General features: G+C 41.7%; 1 protein-coding gene across 1 annotated transcript in view; it reads right to left on the bottom strand.

The window, feature by feature from the left end:
- Window positions 1-26,315, bottom strand: part of LOC143962841 (nicotinamide riboside kinase 2-like) — a 31,654-nt gene extending 5,339 nt beyond the window's left edge. Inside the window, exons 1-5 of the mRNA XM_077472308.1 lie at window positions 26,083-26,315; window positions 11,284-11,374; window positions 10,682-10,727; window positions 10,374-10,557; window positions 9,466-9,537 (exon numbers count right to left, since the gene is read on the bottom strand). Of these exons, the coding sequence (XP_077328434.1) occupies window positions 9,466-9,537; window positions 10,374-10,557; window positions 10,682-10,727; window positions 11,284-11,374; window positions 26,083-26,108 (419 nt within the window). The 5' untranslated portion in view covers window positions 26,109-26,315. The remainder of the gene's footprint in view (window positions 1-9,465; window positions 9,538-10,373; window positions 10,558-10,681; window positions 10,728-11,283; window positions 11,375-26,082) is intronic.
- Window positions 26,316-26,856: the final 541 nt, after the last annotated feature.

Genomic DNA, 26,856 nt, shown 5'->3' with positions numbered 1-26,856 from the left:
AGAATAATGGGGAACATTTCCCTACTTGAGCAAGTGACAATTCACACTGCTGTGCAAAAGTAAACTTTTTTTTTAAGTTTGTGCCCCACGAATTACTTTTGCTTTAACTAAATATAGTATGAGGTGCATTTTGATCTGATTTGCTTTAAATAATTATTATAACTATGGTGTAAGAGAAATAAGGTGCAATACTCGACTTATGCCTTGCATTGACAGGCTCCCCCCCCCCCCAGCATTTACTCTGAGCTAGCAGTCGCATGTGGATGTCATCAGGTACAATAAGGGACCAATAGCCCTGCACTGTTCACTGTACACACATTGGCTCTAAGATAATGAAACGGACAATACTCAGAGACCAATACTGTCCCAGAATTTATGAATTTCATTTCAAGATGGAAGCCCTGTCAGCCTGCCACTGGAGGGCTTGGTTTTAAAAAAGGAGCCTTTCAAAATGTGCTATAGTAGGTGATGCATACTAGCACATTATGCTCTCGACTTGCATGTGGCAATGTAGTCCAGGGGGATGGTTTCAAAGGCATGTCAGGAAGAATTTAAAATATGAAAAAACACGTAGTTATTAAAAGGATTTATGGAAAAAAAAAAAAAAAAAAATTCGAATAAATCGCCAAGTTACACCTCTAATATAAAAATGGGGGAAAAAAGATAAGCTCAAATCTGCCCGAACACAAAGTAAGATATGCATACATCCAACCCTGATAAGCTGCCAATATTTTCTTTATCAGACTTTTCCAGCATTACAATCCAGCAGAGGTGACTAGTAGCACAGTGTACAGGGCGCTGGTTATAAATTGCTGACCGATTAGGGCCTCGCCCTCCTGTCACCTCGAACAACTGTCTCCTGTGATAGAACACACAGCGCAACCTTCTGCCATTAACACTTCAGCTGCCAGAGCCATGAATCACTCTGCTATGTCCACAGAATCTCATCCCAGACCAACACCGTTTCCAGGTTTACTTTACAACTCCCTGTACAAATATATATTCTAAACAAAACATATTTAAGATGGCCATTTCAAGGAAATGTACAGGCGGCCGCTTTACAATTCTCTATCAGAAAATGAGTTTTGTGGCTGTACTGCCAATGTAATAGATTCAGTATAGTTTGAGGTAACTTGGAACAAACTGCAGATTCAGATTTGAGAGACTCATTGCCATGCAGCTCAGTATTGCAAAAGGAGGTCAGCATTGGTGGCTCCCAGATAGCTTTCCTTTAACGTCTGCATTTGGAATATATTGAAAAACATAACTACCGTATTTATCGGCGTATAACACGCACTTTTTTTCCCCTTAACAGCAGGGGAAAATCGTGGGTGCGTGTTATACGCCGATTCCCCGAAATTCTGAGCCTCTGGGCGGCTTTCAGCCATTCTCAGCAGCCGAGAATTACTGCGCGCCGCCGAGATACACATCCGGCTCTGTATTTCGGCGGCGGCATTTTTTTTAAAATAAACATAGCAAAAAAAAAAAAAAAGAAGGACAAGGCTTCAAATGACACTGATGGGCATATAAATGTAAGTTTCCCCCCCCCCCCCCCCCAAACGTCCCTCCTAACAGTTTTTTTTCCTTAAAATTCCCTCCTAAACTTGGGATGCGTGTTACACGCCGATAAATATGGTAAATGAGGAATATTGGGACACGTCATAATACTTGCAAGGAATATAAAAAAAATAAAAAAAAAAAAAAACAACCCACAAACACAACCCCACAACAAATCTATATAATGGATAGAAGCATGTTTCAATAGAACACTAATAGTTAATGAACAAGTCAAGTGTCTTCCATCCTCATTCAACTCCTACACACAGCTGCTGTCACATAGAGAGCAATGACTAAGCGTCAGCAGACATGCATCATAAAGTAAAGTGGGATAAATGTTCACCTTCATGTAGCACAAACATGACTGACGGAGCAGTACAAGTTTTTTTTCTGCTGCAAACATTTTTCACTATTCTTTCAATAATAATAATTAAAAAAAAAAAAAAAAAAAAAACACACACATTGCCAAATAACTTGTTTATTATGGTTACACCGCCCAAAAAACATAAAACTATTCCTACTTTGAAAAGCCTAGCAAGAAAGGAAAAAAAAAAAAAAAAAAAAAAAAAAATAAGTTGCATCTTAGGCTGGGTTCACACTGAAGCGATGTGGGAACGCCGCGAATCCGCGGCGGGTTCCCGCATCGCATGCCTCCCGCCGGCAGTTCACACTGCCCTATGCGAACTGCTGGGAGTGTCATTGAAATGTTACTGACACCCCCAGATCAGTTCGCATATCGCAGTGCAATCTGCAAACTCGGACAGGAATCGGATCGCATGGTGTGAACACCCATGCGATACGATTCTGCTGCGGACCAAAAAAAGGGTCCTGTGCGAGTGCGATACGAATTCAGCCATACTACCTGTATGGCTGAACTCGCATCGCACAGAGATCTGATGTGATTTGCACTGCAGTGCGGTGCGAATCACATCCGGGTCTCCTAGCCGCAGCAGTGTGAAGCCAGCCTCAAGATGTCAGGCTTCCCGGAGGTTTTGACACCAAGTGTGTAAAATAGAAACGGCTAGCAGGTAAGCTTTTATTTACTAAAGCTGTAGAGTGCAGAATCGGGCTCATGTCTACATAGAAACCAGCTTCTAACCTCAGCTTGTCTAAGCTTTGGCAATAAAACCTGGAAGCCGATTGGTTTCTAGGCAGAAGTGAGCCTGACTTTGCATCTTTAGTAAATAAACCATTATGTCTCTGCTGCCATGGAAGCATCTTGGCTACCTACTAACTAGCATTTAATGACTGTACATTAGTCCAAGCATATGCAGCTCACTGTACAGTCCTGTCATTCCTTGGGTGCCTGGATGAAAAACTACAGGGCAATTGGATAGTCATGTTATCCCGGGCCAGCCAGTGAAAATGGAAAAAAACTGTCTGACATAAAAATAGGCAAAAGTGGAAGCACAGACAGAGGCAGGGCGTAAATGTTTCACTGATGGAAAGGTTGCTTTGGCAGGCAAGTACAGAAAACATTAGTCCTGCTTTAAAGCTGAACGCCATCTTTTAACCACTTCAATACAGGGCACTTAAACACCTTCCTGCCCAGACCAATTTTGAGCTTTCAGCGCTGTCGTACTTTGAATGACAATTGCGCGGTCATGCTACACTGTACCCAAATGAAATTTTTATCATTTTTTTCCCACAAATAGAGCTTTTGGTGATATTTGATCATCTCTACGGTTTTTATTTTTTGCGCTACAAATAAAAAAATACCGAAAATTTTGAAAAAAATAAATGTTTTTTGTTTCAGTTTCAAAACTTTGTAAATAAGTACATAAATTAATAAAAATGCGGCGCTACCTAAAAGTGCTATCCCAAAATAAATGTAAATCAGATAATATCCACTAAATGCAACATATATAATATATGAAATAAATCAATATAAATAATCCAAATAAAAAATGAACGTGTAACCAATATGTGTACAAAATTGATGAATGAAAATCCGTGAAAAAATCAATCTAATGGTTAAATAGAAATAATCTGCATTAAGAATCCAAATATAAACAGACGTATAAAAAATATATAATATATATATAAAAATATGAAGTGAAAGTTCGTGAAAAAAGGCAAATAAAGTGATTTAAATAATCAATATAAACACGTGATTGTCCATTAAATAACGCGCACTGATGACTGGTAAACTTGCAAAAATAAAGTTCATGCAGAAAAAAGTGTGAAAATCAATTCCCAAAAGTGACAATCCACTGCAAACTTCAGTGCTTAATGGGTGCACCACCTATTTCCCCCAGCCTCTCACCTCCAATAACTGGTAAATAGGCACTGTGTATAAAGATAGCTGCTGGCTTCTTATTCATTCAGTCACACTGCTCCACCGCTGTTAGTGTTTCACTGTATGGCTATGTATTACATGCCCTCCCAATAGCTCCAGGATGTCCAAGTAGTATAGGATAGAAGAACACAGAGGGCTTTCATGTGTAGTATTTCGCTATTTTATTGTAATAAAAGATAAAATCCACACTTACATCAACATATACAGCAGAGTGTGCAGCAGACGCGGACTTCCGGTTTCGGCCGTAACCGGAAGTGATAGGTCCGACACCAAATTCCTTCCCTGACGCGTTGCGTTACAGCACGTAACTTTTTCAAAGGGTGATAGGAAGTAGGTGTCATAGGTATTTATATGCAACGAGCGCCGTCGCCATATTAACTCAGGGCGGCAGCGCTATTGCGGACTCCAAATAAATGACTATAGCATCAATATTCAATATATTCCAAAGACACTTATAGTGAGACTACAAAAACCATATAGGTAAATCACTATTTAGAAGGAACATATAATTTAAAATAAAATTAATTTAAAAATAGGCCGTAATATATATGGACTTATAGAAAGAGCGACATCTAGTGGTTGAATATAAAATTGCTCTTTAAATTATTTAGCTTGAAAAAACAAAAGCACTAATGGGAGAAAGACATTTTGTATATACAGAAGAAGAGATCCTAATAATTATATCATTGAGCACATAATCACTAATTCTCTCTATTAAAAACGAACTATGTGAGAGGGAATATCTCAATGACAAATCTTTGTCTCCATAATATAAATAGACAAATATATACATAAAAAATTATAAAATTTCATGAAGGTTGATAAATCACCATAAATGTCGGAAAATAAAATCCATACAGTACCAGTGGATATAGACGCTAATATATATCGTATAAAAAATGTTAAAACTAATAAAATATAATTTTTTCTAAAATATATATAAAATTCTCTATAAATATTACTGGATAAAAATAGGTTAAAAATTAGAAATAAAACAATTGAGATCAAATTCAACGTTGTGTCCTAGTGGTGTAAGGGTACGAAGTTCATGTATCCATCTCGACTCAGCTTGGCTGATTTTAATCACCTTATTATCACCTCTCTAATGAGGTACAAATTTTTGAATACCACAGATTTTTAATGACATAGGGTCTTTATTATGGAATTTAGTATAATGTTTAGATAGTTTTGATAAACATAGCCTATCTAAACATTATACCAAATTCCATAATAAAGACCCTATGACATTAAAAATCTGTGGTATTCAAAAATTTGTACCTCATTGGAGAGGTGATAATAAGGTGATTAAAATCAGCCAAGCTGAGTCGAGATGGATACATGAACTTCGTACCCTTACACCACTAGGACACAACGTTGAATTTGATCTCAATTGTTTTATTTCTAATTTTTAACCTATTTTTATCCAGTAATATTTATAGAGAATTTTATATATATTTTAGAAAAAATTATATTTTATTAGTTTTAACATTTTTTATACGATATATATTAGCGTCTATATCCACTGGTACTGTATGGATTTTATTTTCCGACATTTATGGTGATTTATCAACCTTCATGAAATTTTATAATGATTTTTTATGTATATATTTGTCTATTTATATTATGGAGACAAAGATTTGTCATTGAGATATTCCCTCTCACATAGTTCGTTTTTAATAGAGAGAATTAGTGATTATGTGCTCAATGATATAATTATTAGGATCTCTTCTTCTGTATATACAAAATGTCTTTCTCCCATTAGTGCTTTTGTTTTTTCAAGCTAAATAATTTAAAGAGCAATTTTATATTCAACCACTAGATGTCGCTCTTTCTATAAGTCCATATATATTACGGCCTATTTTTAAATTAATTTTATTTTAAATTATATGTTCCTTCTAAATAGTGATTTACCTATATGGTTTTTGTAGTCTCACTATAAGTGTCTTTGGAATATATTGAATATTGATGCTATAGTCATTTATTTGGAGTCCGCAATAGCGCTGCCGCCCTGAGTTAATATGGCGACGGCGCTCGTTGCATATAAATACCTATGACACCTACTTCCTATCACCCTTTGAAAAAGTTACGTGCTGTAACGCAACGCGTCAGGGAAGGAATTTGGTGTCGGACCTATCACTTCCGGTTACGGCCGAAACCGGAAGTCCGCGTCTGCTGCACACTCTGCTGTATATGTTGATGTAAGTGTGGATTTTATCTTTTATTACAATAAAATAGCGAAATACTACACATGAAAGCCCTCTGTGTTCTTCTATCCTATACTACTTGGACATCCTGGAGCTATTGGGAGGGCATGTAATACATAGCCATACAGTGAAACACTAACAGCGGTGGAGCAGTGTGACTGAATGAATAAGAAGCCAGCAGTTATCTTTATACACAGTGCCTATTTACCAGTTATTGGAGGTGAGAGGCTGGGGGAAATAGGTGGTGCACCCATTAAGCACTGAAGTTTGCAGTGGATTGTCACTTTTGGGAATTGATTTTCACACTTTTCTGCATGAACTTTATTTTTGCAAGTTTACCAGTCATCAGTGCGCGTTATTTAATGGACAATCACGTGTTTATATTGATTATTTAAATAATCACTTTATTTGCCTTTTTTCACGAACTTTCACTTCATATTTTTATATATATATATTATATATTTTTTATACGTCTGTTTATATTTGGATTCTTAATGCAGATTATTTCTTTTTTTTTTTTTTTGAAAACTGACATTTTATTGAAATTTCAAGTGAAACAAAGAAATCAAAGAAGGAACAATAAGGCACAGGCAATAAAAGTAAGCGGTCACAGACCACAGTAAGCAAAGGCAAAGAATACAACATTGCATCAACTCATGCATTACAGTACAATGACACTCAAGTTACCGGGAGAGTTAGATTCCTGCAGCCTGCTACCGGTCAATTTAACAAACCTTTCTGTGACCAAAAAAGAAAAAGGAAGGGAACTTAAAGAGAAAGAGGGAAAATAGGAAGGGTGAACAAGAACACGAAGAATCGTGCGAACAGGAAAAAGGAAAAAAGAATAAAAAGGAGAACAGAGCATTCCCAATAAAGAGCACAGGATGATGCATAGTACAGTCATAAGCACAACATCAGATTGTCAGTTAAACCAGCATCCCGAGTAGGGGTAAGAGTAGGTGGCGGTTCGTAATGCAGATTATTTCTATTTAACCATTAGATTGATTTTTTCACGGATTTTCATTCATCAATTTTGTACACATATTGGTTACACGTTCATTTTTATTTGGATTATTTATATTGATTTATTTCATATATTATATATGTTGCATTTAGTGGATATTATCTGATTTACATTTATTTTGGGATAGCACTTTTAGGTAGCGCCGCATTTTTATTAATTTATATACTCATTTTTGGTGCTGAGATCACTGTTTTGATGCTGGCTGCTTCCTATGTACATCATTTTTTGTATTTAGTTTTCCTATGACATTAGGTGGAGCGCACTAGTTTTCCCTTTACACATTTGTAAATAAGTACGTTTTCTCCTTCACTGATGGGGCTACACTGATGGGCACTGATGGGGCTACACTGATGGGCACTGATGGGGCTACACTGATGGGCACTGATAAGGCGACACTGATGGGCACCAATGTGGCACGAATGAAGTGGCACTGATGGGCGGCACAGGTGGGCACTCATAGGCGGCACAGGTGTTATCCTATAGTAATGGATGCCAATCAGTGCCAAACAATAATGCATGCCAATCAGTGATGCCCATTGTGGGCACTGATTGGCATCCATTATGGGCACTGATTGGCACCCATTGTGCTGACTGGCATCCCTGGTGGTCTAGGGAGGATTACCTTTTCCCTGGTGGTCTGGTGGTCCAGTGTGGGCATCCTCGGGGGGGCTGTGCTGATAATCGATCAGCACAGACCCCCCCCTGTCAGAGGAGCAGCCGATCGGCTCTCCTCTACTCGCGTCTGACAGACGCGAGTGAGGGAAAGCCGATCACCGGCTCTTCCCATTTACACTGTGATCAGCAGTGATTGGACACGGCTGATCACGTGGTAAAGAGTCTCCGTCGGAGACTCTTTACCGAGATCGTAGTTGCCGGGTGTCAGACTGACACCCCGCAACAACGATCGCCGCGATGCGTGCCCCCGGGGGCGCGCAGCGGCTCATAATCCTGATCACGTCATATGACGTCCGGTCAGGATTATGAAACCACTTTGCCGCCGTCAATTGCCTATAGGGCGGGCGGCAAGTGGTTAATATACTTCACATTGTTTGGGCCAGCTTGGCCCAAACAAACCATGCCCCTCACCAACATATGAGGCCGCTAGATGTGCGGTATAAACTAAGCAGCTGCGGCCACATACAGCATCCCACACTGTGGGCCAGCCCAGACTTCCCATCTCATACCCAGGACACAGTATTACATGGGGTGCTCAGCCAGAGAAAACAGTGTATCCCATCAATGCAACAAATCTTCCCGAGTCAGAGAGGCGTGCTGATGTCAAACTGACTCATTGATAGAGAAAGCAATGTATTCTGAATGGCTGTGCGCCGCTGTGATGAACTACTTTTGGGTTCAAGAGTTCCTGTCTAGTACCCAGAACAGTGCAGAATGCAGTATATAGGCACAGCTACATGTAGTTTATCCTGCAAATCTAGCAGTCACACGTTAGTGAGGGACATAGTTCAGCGAAAGAGAGTGTTTAGCTTTGGGTACCTAAAAGCTTCTGGCTGACTTTTCGTTTTTTCTACCGTAGCTGCTGTCTTATAAAGAACACTTACCTGTCCTGGGATCCAGTGATGTCCTCACCCGAGAAGATTATTCAACCAGCTTTTTGGTACAGGGACATTGGAAGGGAAACCAGCAGTGAAGCTTCACAGCTGGTTTCCTGCTGTGCCCTGTGAATGGTCCCCTAGTCTTCTGGGAGCTGTGAAGCGTCCCTGAACACTGCGGGGGGCCCCAAGCTGCCAGCTCAGATTGCCACAGCGCATCTAACCAGAAGTGGGAGCAGGTACCTGTCAAAGCCAGATACCTGCTCCAACCCCAAAAAGAAACAATTACGTAAAAGTAAATCTCCCTAAATGGAGATACAGAGGGAAACAATTCTGACAGAGGTTAACCCCTTACCACTATTTAAAACAAAGCACAGCTGTCAAGGATGCTGCTGGCAGATAGGATAAAATAAAAAAAACACACGAGTTCTTGGCCATGGAACTTACTCCTTTGCTTTTGAGGTCTTTAATGTTAGCCATGAGTACTTCTGAGTGTAGACAGGAGAGGACCTTGATGTGTAGTTAACTACACGATTTTTGTTATTACTTTCACCACAGTTCTGCCCAAATCCTAGCTTGTTTCTTTCTGGTAGCTATACACAAGGTCCACATGGCCCTATCCATGTTTTTTTCTGCAACCAGAACACTGCCTCTACACTGAACGACTGGCTTAAATGTGTACTGACTTTTTAATTCCCTGCTCACCTAATTCCTTTACATCTGACACAAAAACGGGGCAATGACCAGTCTTCAGGAGATCCAGATCTCCCAATACAATACTGAATATCAGAAAATAAACTCTAATATGCCTTTTATAGAAAATATAAATACCTCCTTCTCCTCTTGCATTCATCATAGGGTATCGTAATAAAATAGCGATGGGTTAACATTTCTATCAGTGGTCTGAAAAAATAAAAAAATAAAAAATTAAACAAACAACAACATTTGTACATTCAATGAATTGGGGGGGGGGGGGGGGGGGGGGGTGTTTGTCTAGGGTAGGTAAAAAAAAAATTGTGATGTTGATATCCTTACACTTGCACTGAAATTTTCATAAAACTACTTAATGCCACAAAAAAAAAAAAAAAAGTTTCTCGTATGATAACAGAATGAACACTGACTCTATAGTATATTTTGATTATTGTGGAAAGTGTGTGGCCAAGACACAAGAAGCAAAAGATCACTTCAGAACTTTTATTCCATCTTGCAGGAATTTTTACAACTTTAGTAACCTATTGCTTTTCGACATGAGGCAAACAAAATAAAATAAACACGGGTAATCTTTCGTCTAATATTCTCATCATGTGTACTAGGCTTTAAATATATTTTCCTTAGTGACATCGCAACAGATGTGTCAGGGTCAAAGCTGGCCCAAAGGGTGCCTATACCTTACAGTACAATAATGGGAACATCACTTTGGTTGGCTTTCTTATTGGAAAACTTCTCCTTAGAATACAAAAGACATTTATTTATGCTATGCAAGGTGGTATGGGGGGAAAAAAAAAAAATAAAAAAATAAAAAGTTGTGGGTACGCATCTCTTTGGGTGATCACTTATACATGGCTGGGCCAAGACAAATTTATCACAAACTGGTTGGCTATAAACAGCTACCCTTTCCTGAAACGTCAAATTAAATTCATGAATTGCCCATTACTGGCCCACCAATATAAGTGGCTGTGGTTGTAAAGGTTAATTCTTCAGTACTTGACCAACATCCCTATACAGGAAGAAACACTTACTCATGGGTGTATAAAAGAAATCCTTCCACAATCAGAATGTGACATTTTTCTTGCTCCTCGTTCTCTTGACACAACTCGTTGTCCATGGTGTTGTTTATACCATGAGATTTCTCAAACTTTACAGGGTCCTTATTCCAAGCGCTAATCGTTTCAATCATAGCATCCATATCCAAAGCATCGATCACTATAAAAATACAAATCACATTTATGTTACAGTTAACAGGAATAATCACTTTATAAGTTTTGATTGCTTGTTGAATTGCTCTCCACCAGTGATCTGACTGAAGCAGAGAACATCACTGTCTTACCATCATACTGTTTAAATCCATCTTCAACCTTGATCTGGTCCTGGGGCTGAAACAGTGACCACAAAGAGAGATGTACAAGGGTCATGTCTAGGAGAGTATGCAGACAGTTCTGTAAACTTGTATTATAGGGCACTTATCTGCCAGTAATGCAATTTGTAAAGAATATGCTACCCAAGATGCGTTTACATCAATTTGAAAGGGCCAAAAACACAATTAGGGCCAGTGGTCAACACTGGCCCTAATTGTGTTTTTGGCCCTTTCAAATTGCAACGCTCTTTGATACCAGGTTGAGACACTTCTGAGATCACTCAGAACTTATTGCAGGTGCAATTAACCTGCTTCAGATACTTTGCATTCCCACAATCATTTAAGGGGGGGTTGATTGAACAAAAGCCTGAAAAAAAAAAAAAAAAAAAAAAAAAAAAACACCCCACACAATTGTTGAATATGCAAACATTGGCCAATATTGCATAAGCGTTATTTGAAGACATGAGCCTGATGGATGAAAACACACAAAAGCAACAAGGGTCAGTAGGTTTTATATTGCTAGACTTCATCTGAAATGAAAAGTATTGGAAAAAAAATAAAATAATAATAATTACCTTAAAAAAGTCATCCTGATGTACGACACAGCAATTGGGAAGGGTTTTTATCAATCTGTTAGTCAGAGTGGTCTTGCCACCGTTGGTAACACTAAAATCAAGCAGAGACAGGTCACCACTTAAAGACAATACTGCAAAAAATATTTGGAGAAACAGATTGTGACTACATGTAGGTCTAATGCACACAGACATTTAGAAGCTCAAAAGCCCTCAAGTGTACAATCTCTGACCATCCCTTATATCCTGTCCGCATCTGACTATATACTGTATTACATCCGAAGTCTCTGAACATCTCTTGTATCATGTCTGCAATCTCTGAACAAGCGGCTGACTTTTGGTACATGTGTACCTGGCATTAAGAGTTGTTACCAGTGCAGTACAGGGTTACCTCTCATGTATGCCCATTTGTCTTGATCTAAACTGCACAAAGCCTGAATTATGTTAAAGTGGAGCTCCACCTGATTTTAACATATCTCAAGCTGATTTAATAGATGTCATCATTCAAAAACTGAAGGTTTTTTTTTTCTTCTTGTGATGTCCATTTCCTGTCTATGGTGATCGCGGATATGGGCGGGGATAGTGCGGATATTTCGCAATATCCTCCATCCGCACTGCCTCCTGTCATAGTTCCCAGGAGTCAGTGCGGTGGCCTGGTGCTAGACATCTTTTGTTACTTGCACAGCTCTGTTGCCATCACAACGGGCCGGGACTTCCGATGACGCTCCCATTTACTGTTACTGTGCAAGATCAGGGATACAACGCGCAGTGCATGCTGGTCGATCAGCGGCACTGTATCACGGAAGAGGACGACCCGGCTACAACAACAATTAAAACTTGATATTGGAATAGAAAACTGACATCTTTAACCCTGAGAACATGCATCAAGTGAGTTATAAGTTTTAAGGACATAATCATTGATGTTGTACCAAAAAAACAAAAAAAACGTTTAGGGCAGTGGAACCCCGCTTAAAACGCACATGCATTCAGGGAAAGCAACAGGTTGGCCTCAAAGGTTATGTACATTTTAAGACCACAGAGCATCATTACCCAGACCTAAACTTCCACAAATACATAATTACATTAATGGATGGCCACTGCTTGCTTAACCACTTTCAGACCGGACTATTTTGCTGGCTTAAGACCAGACCACTTTTTGCGATTCGGCACTGCATCGATTTAACTGACAATTGCGCGGTTGTGCGACGTGGCTTCCAAACAAAATTGACATTTTTTTCCCCCCACAAATAGCTTTCTTTTGGTGGTATTTGATCACCCCTGCGGTTTTTATTTTTTGTGCTATAAACAAAAAAAAAAAAAAAAAAAAAAAAAAAAGCTTTATTTTTAACTTTTTGCTATAATAGCCCCCAAAAATATATATAAAATTGTTTTTTTCCCTCAGTTTAGGCCGATACGCATTCTACTTATTTTCGGAAACAAACACACACACACACACACACACGCGCGATTGATTGGTTTGCACCAAATTTATAGAGTTTACAAAAAAAGGGGATAGTTTTATGGCATTTCTCTTTTTTTTTTTACTAGTAATGGCGGCAGCCAGATTTTTATTGTGACTGCGACATTATGGCGGACAGACATTTTTGACACATTTTTGGAACCATTGTCATTTATACAGTAATCAGTGCTATACAAATGCACTGATTCCTGTGTAAATGACACTGGCAGTGAAGGAGATAACCAGGGGGTGACCTCGTAAGAATTAAGTGTGTTCTGGGGCATGTTACCAACTGTGGGGGGCTGAGCTGTGTGTTAGTGAACACTGATCTCTGCTCCAATCACAGGGAGCAGAGATCAGCGTCACTTGTTGCTAGGCAGAACGGGGAGATGCTGTTTACAGCGGCAGCTTCCCCGCGAGACGATCGCGGGTTTCCCCTCGGCGATAGAGTCCGCGGGACCCGCAACCGGACTCATGGGGGGCCCCGACCGGCACGCACGCGATGGCAGGCCAGCAATTACAAATGGAAGTACCTGTACGCCAGTTTGCCAACATACATAGTCGTGTGCTGGTCGGGAAGTGGTTAAATCCAGCATCACAGGTCTTCACTGTCCTGGCCATTGCTTCAAAGCAATACCCCATGTGGGGCTGTCAGTCAGAGCAGCCCAGGGAAGTCTATGGAGCTGTATTGCACAAATAAGAGTCAGGACAGTGAAGACTTGCAGTATTGGATGTAAAGCAGACAGCAGAGCCATGACCAACTGGATCATGGCAAGTAAGCATCTGTGGAGAAGGGTGGGTTGGTCAAGTTCAGGAAGCAGCACAAAAAACAGGATATGTGAACTGTTTTAATGTGCACTTGCCCTTTAAATGCCCAGAAGCCTAAAATTTAGCTTTTGGCTCTAAACAGCAACAGGAACCAAAAGACAGTGCTTTTGGGGTTTGGTGGAACTGGTCTAATCAGTGCCGTCACAGATGGAGTCCATGTCTTTATGTAAGAAATAATTCTAGCAGCTTGTAGCCGACAGGGCTTTTTCTCTTCTGGGGGCAGAACATGGCATCTTTCCTTTAACCGGATGCCGACCAGCCGCCGCAGTTGGACTGCGGCAGCATGGTTCGGCTGCGCAAAGCGACTATGTTACATCGGTAACAAACAGCCACTAGGGGCGTGCCCGTCCCAGCTCGCTCTCCGAGCCGATGAGAGTGCCTGGCGGCCTCAATCACTCAGGGCACACAGAGAACCGGCAGCTGTGTGTGTAAACAGTTTCCGGTTCTCTGAGCAAGGAACTGGCAGATCGTCTGTCCTGCACAGTCCCACCCCTCCTTCAGTTAGAACACAAAATAGGATACACATTAACCCTTCTCCTGCCCCCTAGTATTAACCCCTTCACTGCCAGTGAAATTTTTACAGTAAAAAAAAAATGCAATTTTAATCACACTGATGGCTATATTATTGTCAATGGTCCCAAAATTGTCCGACGTGTCCACCATAATGTCACAGTCATGATTTTTTTAACCAAAAATGTAGAAGAATACGTATCAGTCTAAACTTGTTTATAGTGCAACAAATAAAAACCGCAGAGGTGATCAAATGCCACCAAAAGAAAGCTCTATCTCCTCACTGGCTGTGATTGATAGCAGCGGGAGCTAAGGGCTCTTAAGCATATCGCTGGATGAATATGGGGCTCTGGCAAGTATAGGGGAGGAATCCTGCAGCATAGAAGGGTTTTTACCTTAATGCAGAGTGCTTTAAAAGGTAAAGATCCTTAAGCCTTCAGAACCCTTTAGGCTGGGTTCACACCGGAGCGATGCGGGAACGCCACGAATCCACAGCGTTTTCCCGCATCGCATGCCTCCCGCCGGCAGTTCACACTGCCCTATGCGAACTGCAGGGAGTGTCAGTGAAATGTTAATGACACCCCCAGATCAGTTCGCATATCGCAGTGCGATCTGCAAACTCGGACAGGAATCGGATCGCATGGTGTGAACACCCATACGATCCGATTCTGCTGCGGACCAAAAAAAGGGTCCCGTGCGAGTTTGCGGCGGGTGCGATGCGAATTCAGCCATACTATCTGTATGGCTGAACTCGCATCGCACAGAGATCGGATGTGATTTGCACTGCAGTGCGAATCACATCCGGTTCTCGCTGCCGCAGCGGTGTGAACCCAGCCTTAAAAAAGGTATTGTAAACCCTCTTTTTTCACCTTAATGCATCCTATGCATTAGGGTGAAAAAAAAAAAAAAATGCCACCCCCCCACCCAGTCCCCTGTATTCCCCCCCCCCCTACTGAAGACGCACTCTTCCTCTCTGCCCGGGGTTTCGTAGCTCTTGATTGGATAGATTGATAGCAGTCCAGCCATTAGCTCCCGCTGCTATCAAATCCAAACATGTAGTCCTACATTTGGCGTCTATGGAAGCCGAATGCTGAACTCGGGAGTGCGCTTCTCCTAGGGGGTTATACGATGTGCTACCAGCGCAGACAGGGGACCCCAGAAGTTGAGGATAAGGGCCACTCTGTGCAAAAACAAACTGCAAAGTGGAGGCAAGTTTTTTTTTTTTTTTTTTTATTAACAAAGCCTTACAATCACTTTAAGCTAAGGCTCAAGCTTCAATACAGCAACATGCATACATCCAAAACGCCCATGTACATGTAACCCAATTCTGCCATCTGTCTAGCAATATATCAGACACATCAATCTGTTGACTCTTCAGGAATCTGTTAAGCCTGGCGCTTTCACGACAGTAACTGCAACAAGCTTACCAAACATATCCATAAGAATGAAACTTCAAAATTTAGACAAAAATTTTAAAGCAAAAAACTGCAATTCAAACGATAAAAGCGACAACTGAAAATGTCACAAGAGCTCATCACATTTCATAAATAACATTTTCAATTCACAGTCATGCCGCTTAGGCTGCATTCACACCTGAGTGTAGCGTGTTTGAACGTTTTTACCGGCGTTTTGTCGCGCGACAACGAGCGTTTTGTCACACTACAATGCGCGACAACGAGCGTTTTGTCATACTACAACGTGCGACAACGAGCGTTTTGTTACACTACAACGCGCGACAACGAGCGTTTTATCACACTACAACGCGCGACAACGAGCGTTTTTTAACTTCGGCGTTTTTTCCAGCCAATAGGAAAAATATTTTTCATCTGCTTATTTTTTCTTGAGCAGATACAGCGTCAAAACGCCCGTAGAAACGCTCGTTGTCGCGCTAAACGCTCGAATCGAGCGTTTCCATTAGTTTCTATGGGAATGAAAACGCCCAAATCAGCCCAATTTGCGCAACAAAAAAGGGTCCGGAATTTGTTTGAGCTTCAGGCGTAGGGCTTCAGGCGACATGGAGTGGAGATGTGAACCATCTCCATTGAGAATAATGGATTTTTTCCCCTCCAGCGTTTTGTAGCTTCAGGCGTAGGGCTACAAAACGTTCAGGTGTGAACAGGCTGTCAGGGCCGGTTCACACAGCGAGGCGCGGCGCGGCATCTCCGACTTGCCTCGCCGCGACCTGCGGGGACCTCAGCGGCGACTTGCAGAGGACTTCTGTATAGAAGTCAATGCAAGTCGCCCAGAAGTAGTACAGGAACCTTTTTTCTGAGTCGGAGCGACTCGAGTCGCTCCTCTCAGAACGGTTCCATTGTACAGAACGGGGGCGACTTGCGGGAGCGAGGCGAGGCGAGCCGTGTCGCCTCGCATCGCCTCGCTGTGTGAACCGGCCCTTACCAGGTAATCCCAAAGACATTAAACCATTCAGTAAAGTTATAATTGTGGCAAGTCCAGCTTGAACCATGGTTCACCCTGCCAATGTTTTCCCATTCATAGACAGTCTAGTGTCTGAACTATCTAGGGCAGGGATCTGCAATTAGTGGACCTCCAGCTGTTGAAAAACTACAAGTCCCATCAAGCCTCTGCCTCTGGGTGTCATGCTTGTGGCTGTCAGTCTTGCTATGCCTCATGGGACTTGTAGTTCTGCAACAGCTGGAGGTCCGCTAATTGCATATCCCTGATCTAGGGGATATTGAAGTATGGCCAAATGTGTTTTTTTTTGGGGGGGGGGGGGGGGGGGTCATACTGCACTTCTTGGTCACAGGAGTGAACTTACTTTTGCTCTCCTGTGACCCAGAATCAGATGACATCACATCACATGGCGCTCCAGGCTCTGGAGGAATCCCAACCTCATTGATGGGTTCCACCCAGCTGACAGACAGCTCACAGTGCATGGCTAGGAACCAAAGCAAGCCACATCTGCCCTCTCCAGCCTGATGCTTCAGTGAGAGTGCCTGAGGAGCAGAACGGAGAGCGGTGACTGACATTCACTGCTCTCCACTTTAAAGAAAAAAATAAAAAAATATTATAAAATGCACATCTTTTTTGCAGGGAAAAAATCCCCCCCCCCCCCCCCCCGCCTTCATGTAGACGCCTGGACAGCATTGCACCAGCGATCAGCAGACCCCCGTGCCATGCATGACTCCTGTAGACTCAATCTAATCTGTCTGCCCATACATCGTATGGACAGGCAGTGTCACACTGACAGGAAGACTCAATGAACTAGCAGAGCGTTCAACAGCGCCGTGGTAGTTCATGGAGAATCACAAGCCAACAGACACAAAGGATGCTGGTAGCAGATTCAGTCAGAATTCTGAATGATGTGGCTGTGTGGGCAGAGCCCCACATGGATGCGGTCTTATCAAAAAGTGTCAGCTACCTATAACCACTTCAGGACCAGGTCTCTTTTTCAGATTTGGTGTTTACATGTTTAAAACAGTTTTTTTTTGCTAGAAAATTACTTAGAACCCCCAAACATTATATTTAGTTTTTTTTCTAACACCCTAGAGAATAAAAAGGCAGTTATTGTAATACTTTTTTTCACACCGTATTTGTGCAGCGGTCTTACAAGCGCACTTTTTTTTGAAAAAAAGTTAAAACAGTAAAAATGAACCCATTATTTTTATATTGTGAAAGATAATCTTACGCAGAGTAAATTGATACCCAACATGTCATGCTTCAAAATTGCGCCTGCTCGTGGAATAGCATCAAACTTTTACCCTCAAAAATCTCCATAAGCGACATTTAAAAAAAATTCTACAGGTTGCATATTTTGCGTTACAGAGGTCTAGGGCTAGAATTATTGCTCTTGCTCTATCGATCGCGGTGATACCTCACACATGTGGTTTGACCGCCGTTTTCATATGCGGGCGCTACTTACGTATGCGTTCGCTTCTGTGCGTGAGCCCGTTGGGACGGGTGTTTTTAAAAAAAATATAAATATAAATATAAATATATATATATATATATATATATTTTTTTTTTTATCTATCATGTTTATCACTAAACATCCCTTGTAATAGGAAAAAAAAAAAAGCATGACAGGTCCTCTTAAATATATGAGATCTGGGGTCAAAAAGTCCTCAGATCTCATATTTGGACTTAAAGCGGGAGTTCCACTTTTTTTTTTTTTTTTTTATTAAAAACGGTCAGCAGCTACAAATACTGCAGCTGCTGACTTTTAAAATAAGGACACTTACCTGCCCAGCGCACCTGCGATGTCGGCACCCGAAGCCGATCTCTCGATCGGCTCTCTCGGGTGCTGCCGCCGCCATCTTGGGTATGGGAATCAGGAAGTGAAGCCTTGCGGCTTCACTTCCCGGTTCCCTACTGCGCATGCGCGAGTTGCGCAATAAGGATGGTCCCCGCTGTCTGCTGGGAAACACACGGATCCCAGAGACCCGCAGGAAGTGGCATAAATATCCGCCGATTCTGCAGATATCTAAGCCAGAAGTGGGTGCAGATACCTGTACTATACAGGTATCGGCACCCCCTCCCCCCTGAAAAGGTGCCAATTGTGGCGCCGGAGGGATTCCAATGAGCGGAAGTTCCACTTTAGGGTGGAGCTCCACATTAAAAAAAAGAAATAACCTTTAAGAGGTATGGGCGGAAGTGCCGTTTTGACGTCGCTTCCGCCCTCCTATGGTATAGAGACGAGTGGGGGTCATCTTAGCCTCACTTGTCTCTATACCCAGCAATGGAAAGGACCCGATCGCCTCCGCCACTTCCGACTGCTCCGGTAAGCGGTGGATGGAGCGGCACCTCTACCGCCGCCGATAACCCGGGAGAGACAACCGTTATCGCACACAGGATCACCTCCTGTAAAAGGGGGATATCTCAGTTGTGGCAGCAGCTGCTGCAGTTACTGAGATATCCCTCTTCAAAGTACCAACGTATATGTACAGGAGGCGGTCCTTAACCGGTTCCCGACCAGCGCACGCCGGTGTACGTCGGCAGAATGGCACGGGCAGGCATATTGGCGTACAGGTAAGTCCAATCTTCAATGCCGCCCTGCCATCGCGAGCACGCACCGGTCGGGACCCCCGTGAGTCCGATCGCCGCGGGCATACCCACGATCGCCTCACGGGACGGCTGAATGGAGAAATGCCGTTGTAAACAGCATTTCTCCATTCTGCCTAGCAACTAGTGATGCTGATCTCTGCTCCATGTGATTGGAGCAGAGAGCAGTGTTCACTAAATTAAAGCCCAGCCCCCCCCCCCCCCCACAGTTAGTAACACACCTCTAGGAACACAACCCCTACACTGCCACCCACTGGTTAACCCCTCCACTGCCAGTGTCATTTACACAGGAATCGGTCCATTTATATAGCAGTGATCGCTGTATAAATGACAATGGTCCCAAAAATGTCCGATGTGTCCGTCATAATGTCGCAGTCACAAAAAAAATAAAAAATAAATAAATAAATAAATAAATAAATAAATAAAAAGATCGCCGCCATTACTAGTAAAAAAATAAAAAATTTTTTTATAAAAATGCCATAAAACTATCCCTATTTTGTAAACGCTATAATTTTTGCCCAAACCAATAATCGCATATTGCGATTTTTAACCAAAAATATGTAGAAGAATACGTATCGGCCTAAACTGAGGGAAAAAAACGTTTACATATATTTTTGGGGGATATTTATTATAACAAAAAGTTAAACAATGCTTTTTTCAAAATTGTCGCTCTATTTTTGTTCATAGCGCAAAAAATCAAAACCACAGGGGTGATCAAATACCACCAAAAGAAAGCTCTATTTGTGGGGGGGGAAAAAAAAAAAAAACACGTCAATTTTGTTTGGGAGCCACGTTGCACGACCGTGCAATTGTCAGTTAAAGAGACGCAGTGCCGAATCGCAAAAAGTAGTCTGGTCTTTGACCAGCAAAATGGTCCGATCTAAGTGGTTAAACTAGAAAACTGCTGAATAGAAAGACACTTTCCTACACAACGTTGACTTACTGTGAAGCAATTCCTGCAAAGAATATTGCGGGGAGCCTCTGGTGAACCCTCTTAGCTTAAAATGTGACAACACGTGGCTACTGATTTACAGTAAGCTAAGCAGAGGCTCTCAATGTCAAATAGCAGCTGCACATGGAAATCAAACCAGAGTTAAAAATATGTGATACAAGTACAGTACTGCCTCTTGTATTCATATCACAGCAATGGGAGTGTGTCAACCAAGTTAAAATGGAGTATTGTGGTATAAAAAAAAAAAAAAAAACACACACACACACACACACACACACACACACACACACGTGTATTTTTTGTATGGTCATTTAACCACTGATGACCTATACCCCAAATGTTGAAATTTCCCATTCTGGGAATATGCCATACGCATAGGTAAATGCTGATGCCCCCATCCAGGCTTAGTGTGGATGGAGGAATCGTCTGTGCAGTCTATGGTTTTCAAACAGCCACAACATCCCAACGGTGGCTGCATCCTCTAGGTTGTGGTGACTATCACAATCTACTTTTGTCAAGCTTAGAGGGGCTGACAAGGCCACCCTCAACTCAGCACTCATCCACAACTGGCTGAAATTTTAGCAGTTTATGGTGAGCTTTAGATCCCTTTCACATTGGGGCGGTAGCGGTAAAGCTCCACTAGTTTTAGCTGTGCTTTGACGCCGCTATTCGGATGGGACACTTTAACCCCCCCCCCCCCCCCCCAAAAAAGTGTTTAACTAGATGCTGACCGCCGGCCGGCGCACCTATTGTGGCGGGAGGGCGTCATGACGTCCTCCCGTTTAAACAGGGAATGCGTGTGATCGTGCGCACGCATCCCTGTTCCTTAGTTGGCGGCGTGTCACGGAAACACCGCTCGCCACTGAGGGGGGTGAACAGCCATTGTGCATGGCTGTTTACCACGTGTTCGGCCATGATGAAGTCGTGGCCGATCACAACCACACTGTGCACGGCGCATGCGTGCACATCAGTGGCGGTGTGTTCCCATTGACTGGCCGTTTACCCACGTGATCGGCTGTGATCCTTTCACAGCCGATCACTAAATGTAAACAAACCGCAGTAACGAGATGTTACCGGGTTCTCCTCCTCACACAACGATCGTGTGTGAGGAGGAGATTGCAGTAACATCTTGTTACTGCTTACAGTGTACACCAACACACACCGATTGCCTGCCCCCCCCCCCACCAATAAAGAGGACCTGTCACCACCCATCATAGTACCTGTCACTCACAGTCCAGAGTAACCAAGTACCTGTCACCAGGCCATCAGAGTACCCGAGTGTCAGGGCTGGCTTAGCCCTTCCTCCTCTGGGCTGGCCGCTCAGCTGTTGGCCGATTGCCAGCTCTCTTCTCTCTCCAGTTACCAGCTGTTCCCGATGATGCTCGTCTCACCTGCCTATTTAAAGCCTTCCAGCTCACTTCTCTGCCTTCGCGTTGGTCACATCACAAGGAACCATCTCCTGCTGTTTGTTTCAAGACTGGCTTGCTGACATCCCTCCTGGCTCCTTATCCTGCTTGCAGTTGCTCTACTTGGATCCCCGACTTCTGGCCTGGCTGATTACCCGATCTGGTTACTGGGCTCTGGCTATGCTTGACTATGCTTTTTCCATTTACATTTTTATAAATAAACAAGTGTGATTTAATTGTACTTCTGTCTCAGTCCGATTCATGGTTTCTGACACAGAGTACCTGTCAAAAGGCCATCAGAGTACCCAAGTACCTGTCACAGTTCATCTGAGTACCTGTCCCAGTCCGAGTACCCGAGTACCTGTCATAGTTCATCGGAGTACCTGAATAACCTGTCACAGTTCATCTGAGTACCCGAGTACCTGTCACAGTCCATATGAGTACCTATCACCGCCCTTCAGAGTACCCAAATACCAGTCACCAGGCCATCAGAGTACCTGTCACCAGGCTGCCAGAGTACCCGAATACCTGTCACCAGGCCATCAGAGTACTCAAGTACTTGTCACCAGCCCATCGGAGTACCAAAGTACCTATTTGCAGCCCATGCCTCATAGAATATACGTTGGGGTGTTTGCTTTCCAAAATGGGGTCATTTTGTGGGTAATTGTACTGTCCTGGTGCTCCAGGACCTTCAAAAGTGTGATCGGTAGGAATGAAATGAGAGGTGTCATTTATGCTCCTAGAACGCCTGAAGGTACTACTTCAACGTTCGGCCTCTATATGGACAGGCTGTATAAAAGTCCTACACATGTGGTATTGCCATACTTGGGAGGAGTAGCAGAATGTATTTTAGGGTTAATTTGTTGTATGCATATGCAGTGTATGAGAAATAACCTGATGACAATTTTGGAAAAAAAAATAAATAAATAAATAAAAACACCCCACACCCCCCTTCTTTTTGCAAAGAATTGTGGGAAAAATTACAACTTAAAAAAAAAAAAAAAACTCACCATGCTACTTAATACCATGGAATGTCTACTTTCTAAAAAAGGGGTCATTTGGGGGGTATTTGTATTTTCCCCGACTCATTAGTGTCTCAAGAAATGACACACCTGATGTGCTGAAGGCCTGATCAGATGTGATAAATTCAGTGATTGACACCATAGTTTGTAGACTCTAACTTTCACAAAGACCAAATATACACTAATGTAGGTTATTTTTTACCAAAGATATATAGCAGTATAAATGGCCAAAATTTATGAAGAAAAATTACTAATTAGCAAAATTTTATGACAAAAAAGCATTTTTTTCACAAAATTTTACGCTTTTAAAAAAAAAAAAATTTATAGCACAAAAAGATAAAAAACCCACTAGTGATTAAATACCACTAAAAGAAAGCTCTATTTGTGTGGAAAAAAGGACGCAAGTTTCATATTCAAAAGAGTTAAAAGTTTCCCTGTATCACTGCTGTCGAAGCTCTTTGCAGGTGCTTTGGCAGCGCTGCCCATGCATTCCAATGGGTAGCGGAGCTGTGTATACACCACTCGCAAACTGCCAGAAAGAGATTGCTTGCAGGACATTTTCTAATGTCCAGCAATGTACCATCCCAGTGTGAAAGCACACGGACTCTGCAGATGAGGCCCTTTAAGAGGTGCTATTTTTAGCGCTAAAGCACCCGAAGAAAAAAAAAAAAATCAACCCAGTGTGAAAAGGGTCTTAGAGGCGATTAGAATAAAAATAAAAACACGCAAGATAGATATTTGGCAACAAAGATTGTGAAAAAAAAAATAATAATGAAGGAAACTAGCAGCACGAAGAAGAAAGATTTTATAATGGGTATAGGAAGGAGTTCATCCCCATCAGGGATCAATTTATGTTTTCATACAGCTTTTACCCAAACCAAACATTTTTTATAATCTGATATTCAACTGGGGGAAAAAAATAAATAATAAAAAAAAAAAAAAAAAAAGGGAAGAAGGATAGTCGTTACAAGTTTATTAACTGTAATATGTATTATAATAAAAATTGGTAATGATTTCATTCAGGTTGCTTTCCAATTCACTTGTTCTGGGGGGTTGGGGGTGCCATGGGTTTGCTTTAAGGGTGGTTATAGGGTTGAGTATGGCAGTATTTGGAGGCTGGGTTCACACAAATGTGAATTGGATGCGGTTTCTCCACATCCAACTTGCATGTCAGGAGATTGTGACTGGCTGTCAAATTGCATGAGAGTCCTGTGCCTCTTCTGGACAGGGACACACCAGACCCCCCCGCTGTAAGGAGCTCCGTGCTGCAGTGAGAACCCAGGATCAAGAACACAGGGACATGACCTCAAACTAGCAGGTGGAAAATTCAAAATGAATCTTAGAATGTATAAGAATACTGAAAAGGTAGAGGATATGTGGAACAGACTTCCAGCAGAGGTAGTGAGTCGCTCTGTTCACGTTTGCAGGTGTGATGATGTGCGTGTCATGGCCCATGTTTAGAGCAAACCAGTCAATGGGCTGCCCTATAAGTGCATGTTTTTTTTTTTAAATCGTGTCACTACAAAACATATAGTACTTTGTTACTATTTGTTTTGGCATGAATGTTAAACGGTGCATTGGGGTGCCATTAAAAAATAAAGGGCGCTGGCGTACACCTGTAAAAAGGAAGGACACGTTCTGCATTGCTGCATCATACAAAATGTCAACCTAGCCCATGCTGGGGACAAAGAAATACACTACCTACACAAACTAAGGATTTATATTGGAGCTTTCCAGACATGATCACATAAGTTCTATTTGGCCTTTACATATTGGTTGTTTATTGTAACAAACCGCAGAGAGGCAAAGCAAAACGTAGCCACCAGACAAGTCATGATTGCGGTGGCGATCTGTTTCCAATCAGACATATAACAATTTCAGATTAAAAAAAAAAAAACAAAAAAAAAAAAAAACAACAAACACACCACGCACTGAGTAACTTAGTTACAACGTCAATATTGTGATGGATTCCACCACAGACCTCAGCGTCCTACAATAACCAGACACTGTTTTGGTAACAGAAAAAAGGAAATGTGCATGGGAGGTGAATGACAAAAAAAAAAAAAAAAAAAAAAGTATGTGTGTAGAAGTAGAAAATAGAGAGAAAAAAAAAAAAAAAAAATATATATATATATATATATATATATATATATATATATATATATATATATATATATATATATATATATATATATATATATATATATATATATATATATATATATCCCCCACTCTAGATTTCTTAGAGATAAAATATAAGGAAATGGCTTCGCTCAGGAAATTTTAAATAGAAAAATGGAGGGAAGCCACAAGAAAATGGAGGAAATGCAAAAATGTTATGTGACAAGGAACCCCTACCCAACCAGAAAATTCATCAGCAATGTTTATTCACCAGTATAAGGTTTTTTGGGGGGGGGGGGGGGGGGGTAAATTAAAGGGGGAGCGAAGCAAAATACATCATATTTAGTATAAATATCAATGCATTTTCCAAGTTCTATGAGCTGTTCTACCAACGTACTGTGAGAGTGATATGTGATCATTTATATTATTGTCCCAGAAGAGGCTCCAAAAATCAAGTCCCTCACCAAGGTTCTAAGTCAAATCTGTCCCAGAGTCTTCACAATTACACATACTGGTGTAAAGTGAGGTGGATGTGTATGGACGCACAGAGGCTTCTAGAAATTAACTTGTCTGACATTCAGCGCCAAATAGCTGTGGGTATAGTAACTGCCACATATTTTCTCTGAGCAAATTTTAGTTAACACCACCCCCCACATTTTTTTTTTTTTTTTTTTTTTTTTTTTTTTTTTTTTACACAAAATGTATAGAAAGCAGAAGAAAATACTACAAACTATTATCCAACCGCCCCCCAAATCATGTATATATATTTTTTTTAAATGATTGTATTTGTAAAATACTAATTATTATAAATCAAATATAAAACTTTTTTTTTGTAGTACATAAAAGCTATTTAAAATAGATTTAATATTATAAAATTAGTGTTGTTATTCTAATATAAAAAATGATAATATATTACCACATGTATACATTAAAATATATTTCTATATACTTTTGTCAGATATAGTATAATACTTGAACTAGTAGAATATATATATATATATATATATATATATATATATATATATATATATATATATATATATATATATATATATATATATATATATATATATATATATATATATATATATAAAAATTTCTCCTCCCTCCTGGGAGGTTTTTATTACAAATAACGAAGCTATAGGACAGGGATATGCAATTAGCGGACCTCCAGCTGTTGCAGAACTACAAGTCGCATGAGGCATAGCAAGACACTGACAGCCACAAGCATGACACCCAGAGGAAGAGGCATGATGGGACTTGTAGTTTTGCAACATCTGGAGGTCTGCTAATTGCATATCCCTGCTATAGGAGAATACAGGACACACAGTAATAATAATAATACTCTTCTATGGGGGGAGGGGGGGGTCATTCCGGATGTATTACCCCCCACTGATGGAGCATAGCGGTGATGTATCTCTCGCTATACTTATCTCCCCCCCGGTCCGCTGAGCCCTGTAGTCCGCCCACATGGAGTGCTCTTACCCGCCAATGCCTACAACGATCTTCATGTCCGGTCCGATGTGGTGTGAATATAAAGTAACGGAGGAGGTCCGGTGACGGCGGGGGATGGAATGGAGACCTAGAAGAACGCGGAGAGCAGAAGGAGGGGGACTAAACGTCAACTACTGGAGGAAGAATCCATGGTCCGGGAGAGCGGCACAGCTCCGTCTATCACTATCAATGGAGAGCGGCAACAGGGGACAGCCGGAGCCGCGCTGGGGCACGTCAGGTGTCTGTCAAACTCTCATTGGATGGGAAAGGGGGCGGGAGGAGTGTGGTCCTCATCTGATTGGAAAGTGGGACAGGGGCGGGCGGAGGAGAGTCACAGAGCCCAATGAAGGCCGAGGGAGAGTTGTCCTTGTGTGCAGCTGTTCCAGGACAAGGGGGGCGGGGTGACACATTGTGAGACTCATCAGGTTCATTGTCACCGCGTGCCACATATCTCGTGTCTACACACCGCCCCCTGCTGCCTCATTCCGGTGTTCTGTCAATAATCCACCCCGTCGAAAACCGCATGCGCAGTATGTCACTTCACGCCAGCTAATATCCCGAGCATCTCGCGTGACGTATGGACTGGGCAAGTGGGCATGCGCAGTTCGTCGTATGCAAGTCATGGAGAGCGCGCGGAGAGAGAATTTAAACGGCGTTCCATACAAAAATAGATTTATAATTAGCAAATTATTAGTGTTGTTATTCTAATATAATTGAAACAATATATTTTCACACATATACATTAAAATATATTTCTATATACTT

The sequence above is a fragment of the Lithobates pipiens genome, unplaced genomic scaffold (assembly GCF_037356315.1).
Source record: "Lithobates pipiens isolate NorthernLeopardFrog02 unplaced genomic scaffold, aLitPip1_a1.2 Scaffold_8, whole genome shotgun sequence".
NCBI lineage: Eukaryota > Metazoa > Chordata > Amphibia > Anura > Ranidae > Lithobates > Lithobates pipiens.
The sequence above is the reverse complement of the archived record's forward strand: the minus strand, read 5'-3'. Positions and strand labels throughout refer to the sequence as shown.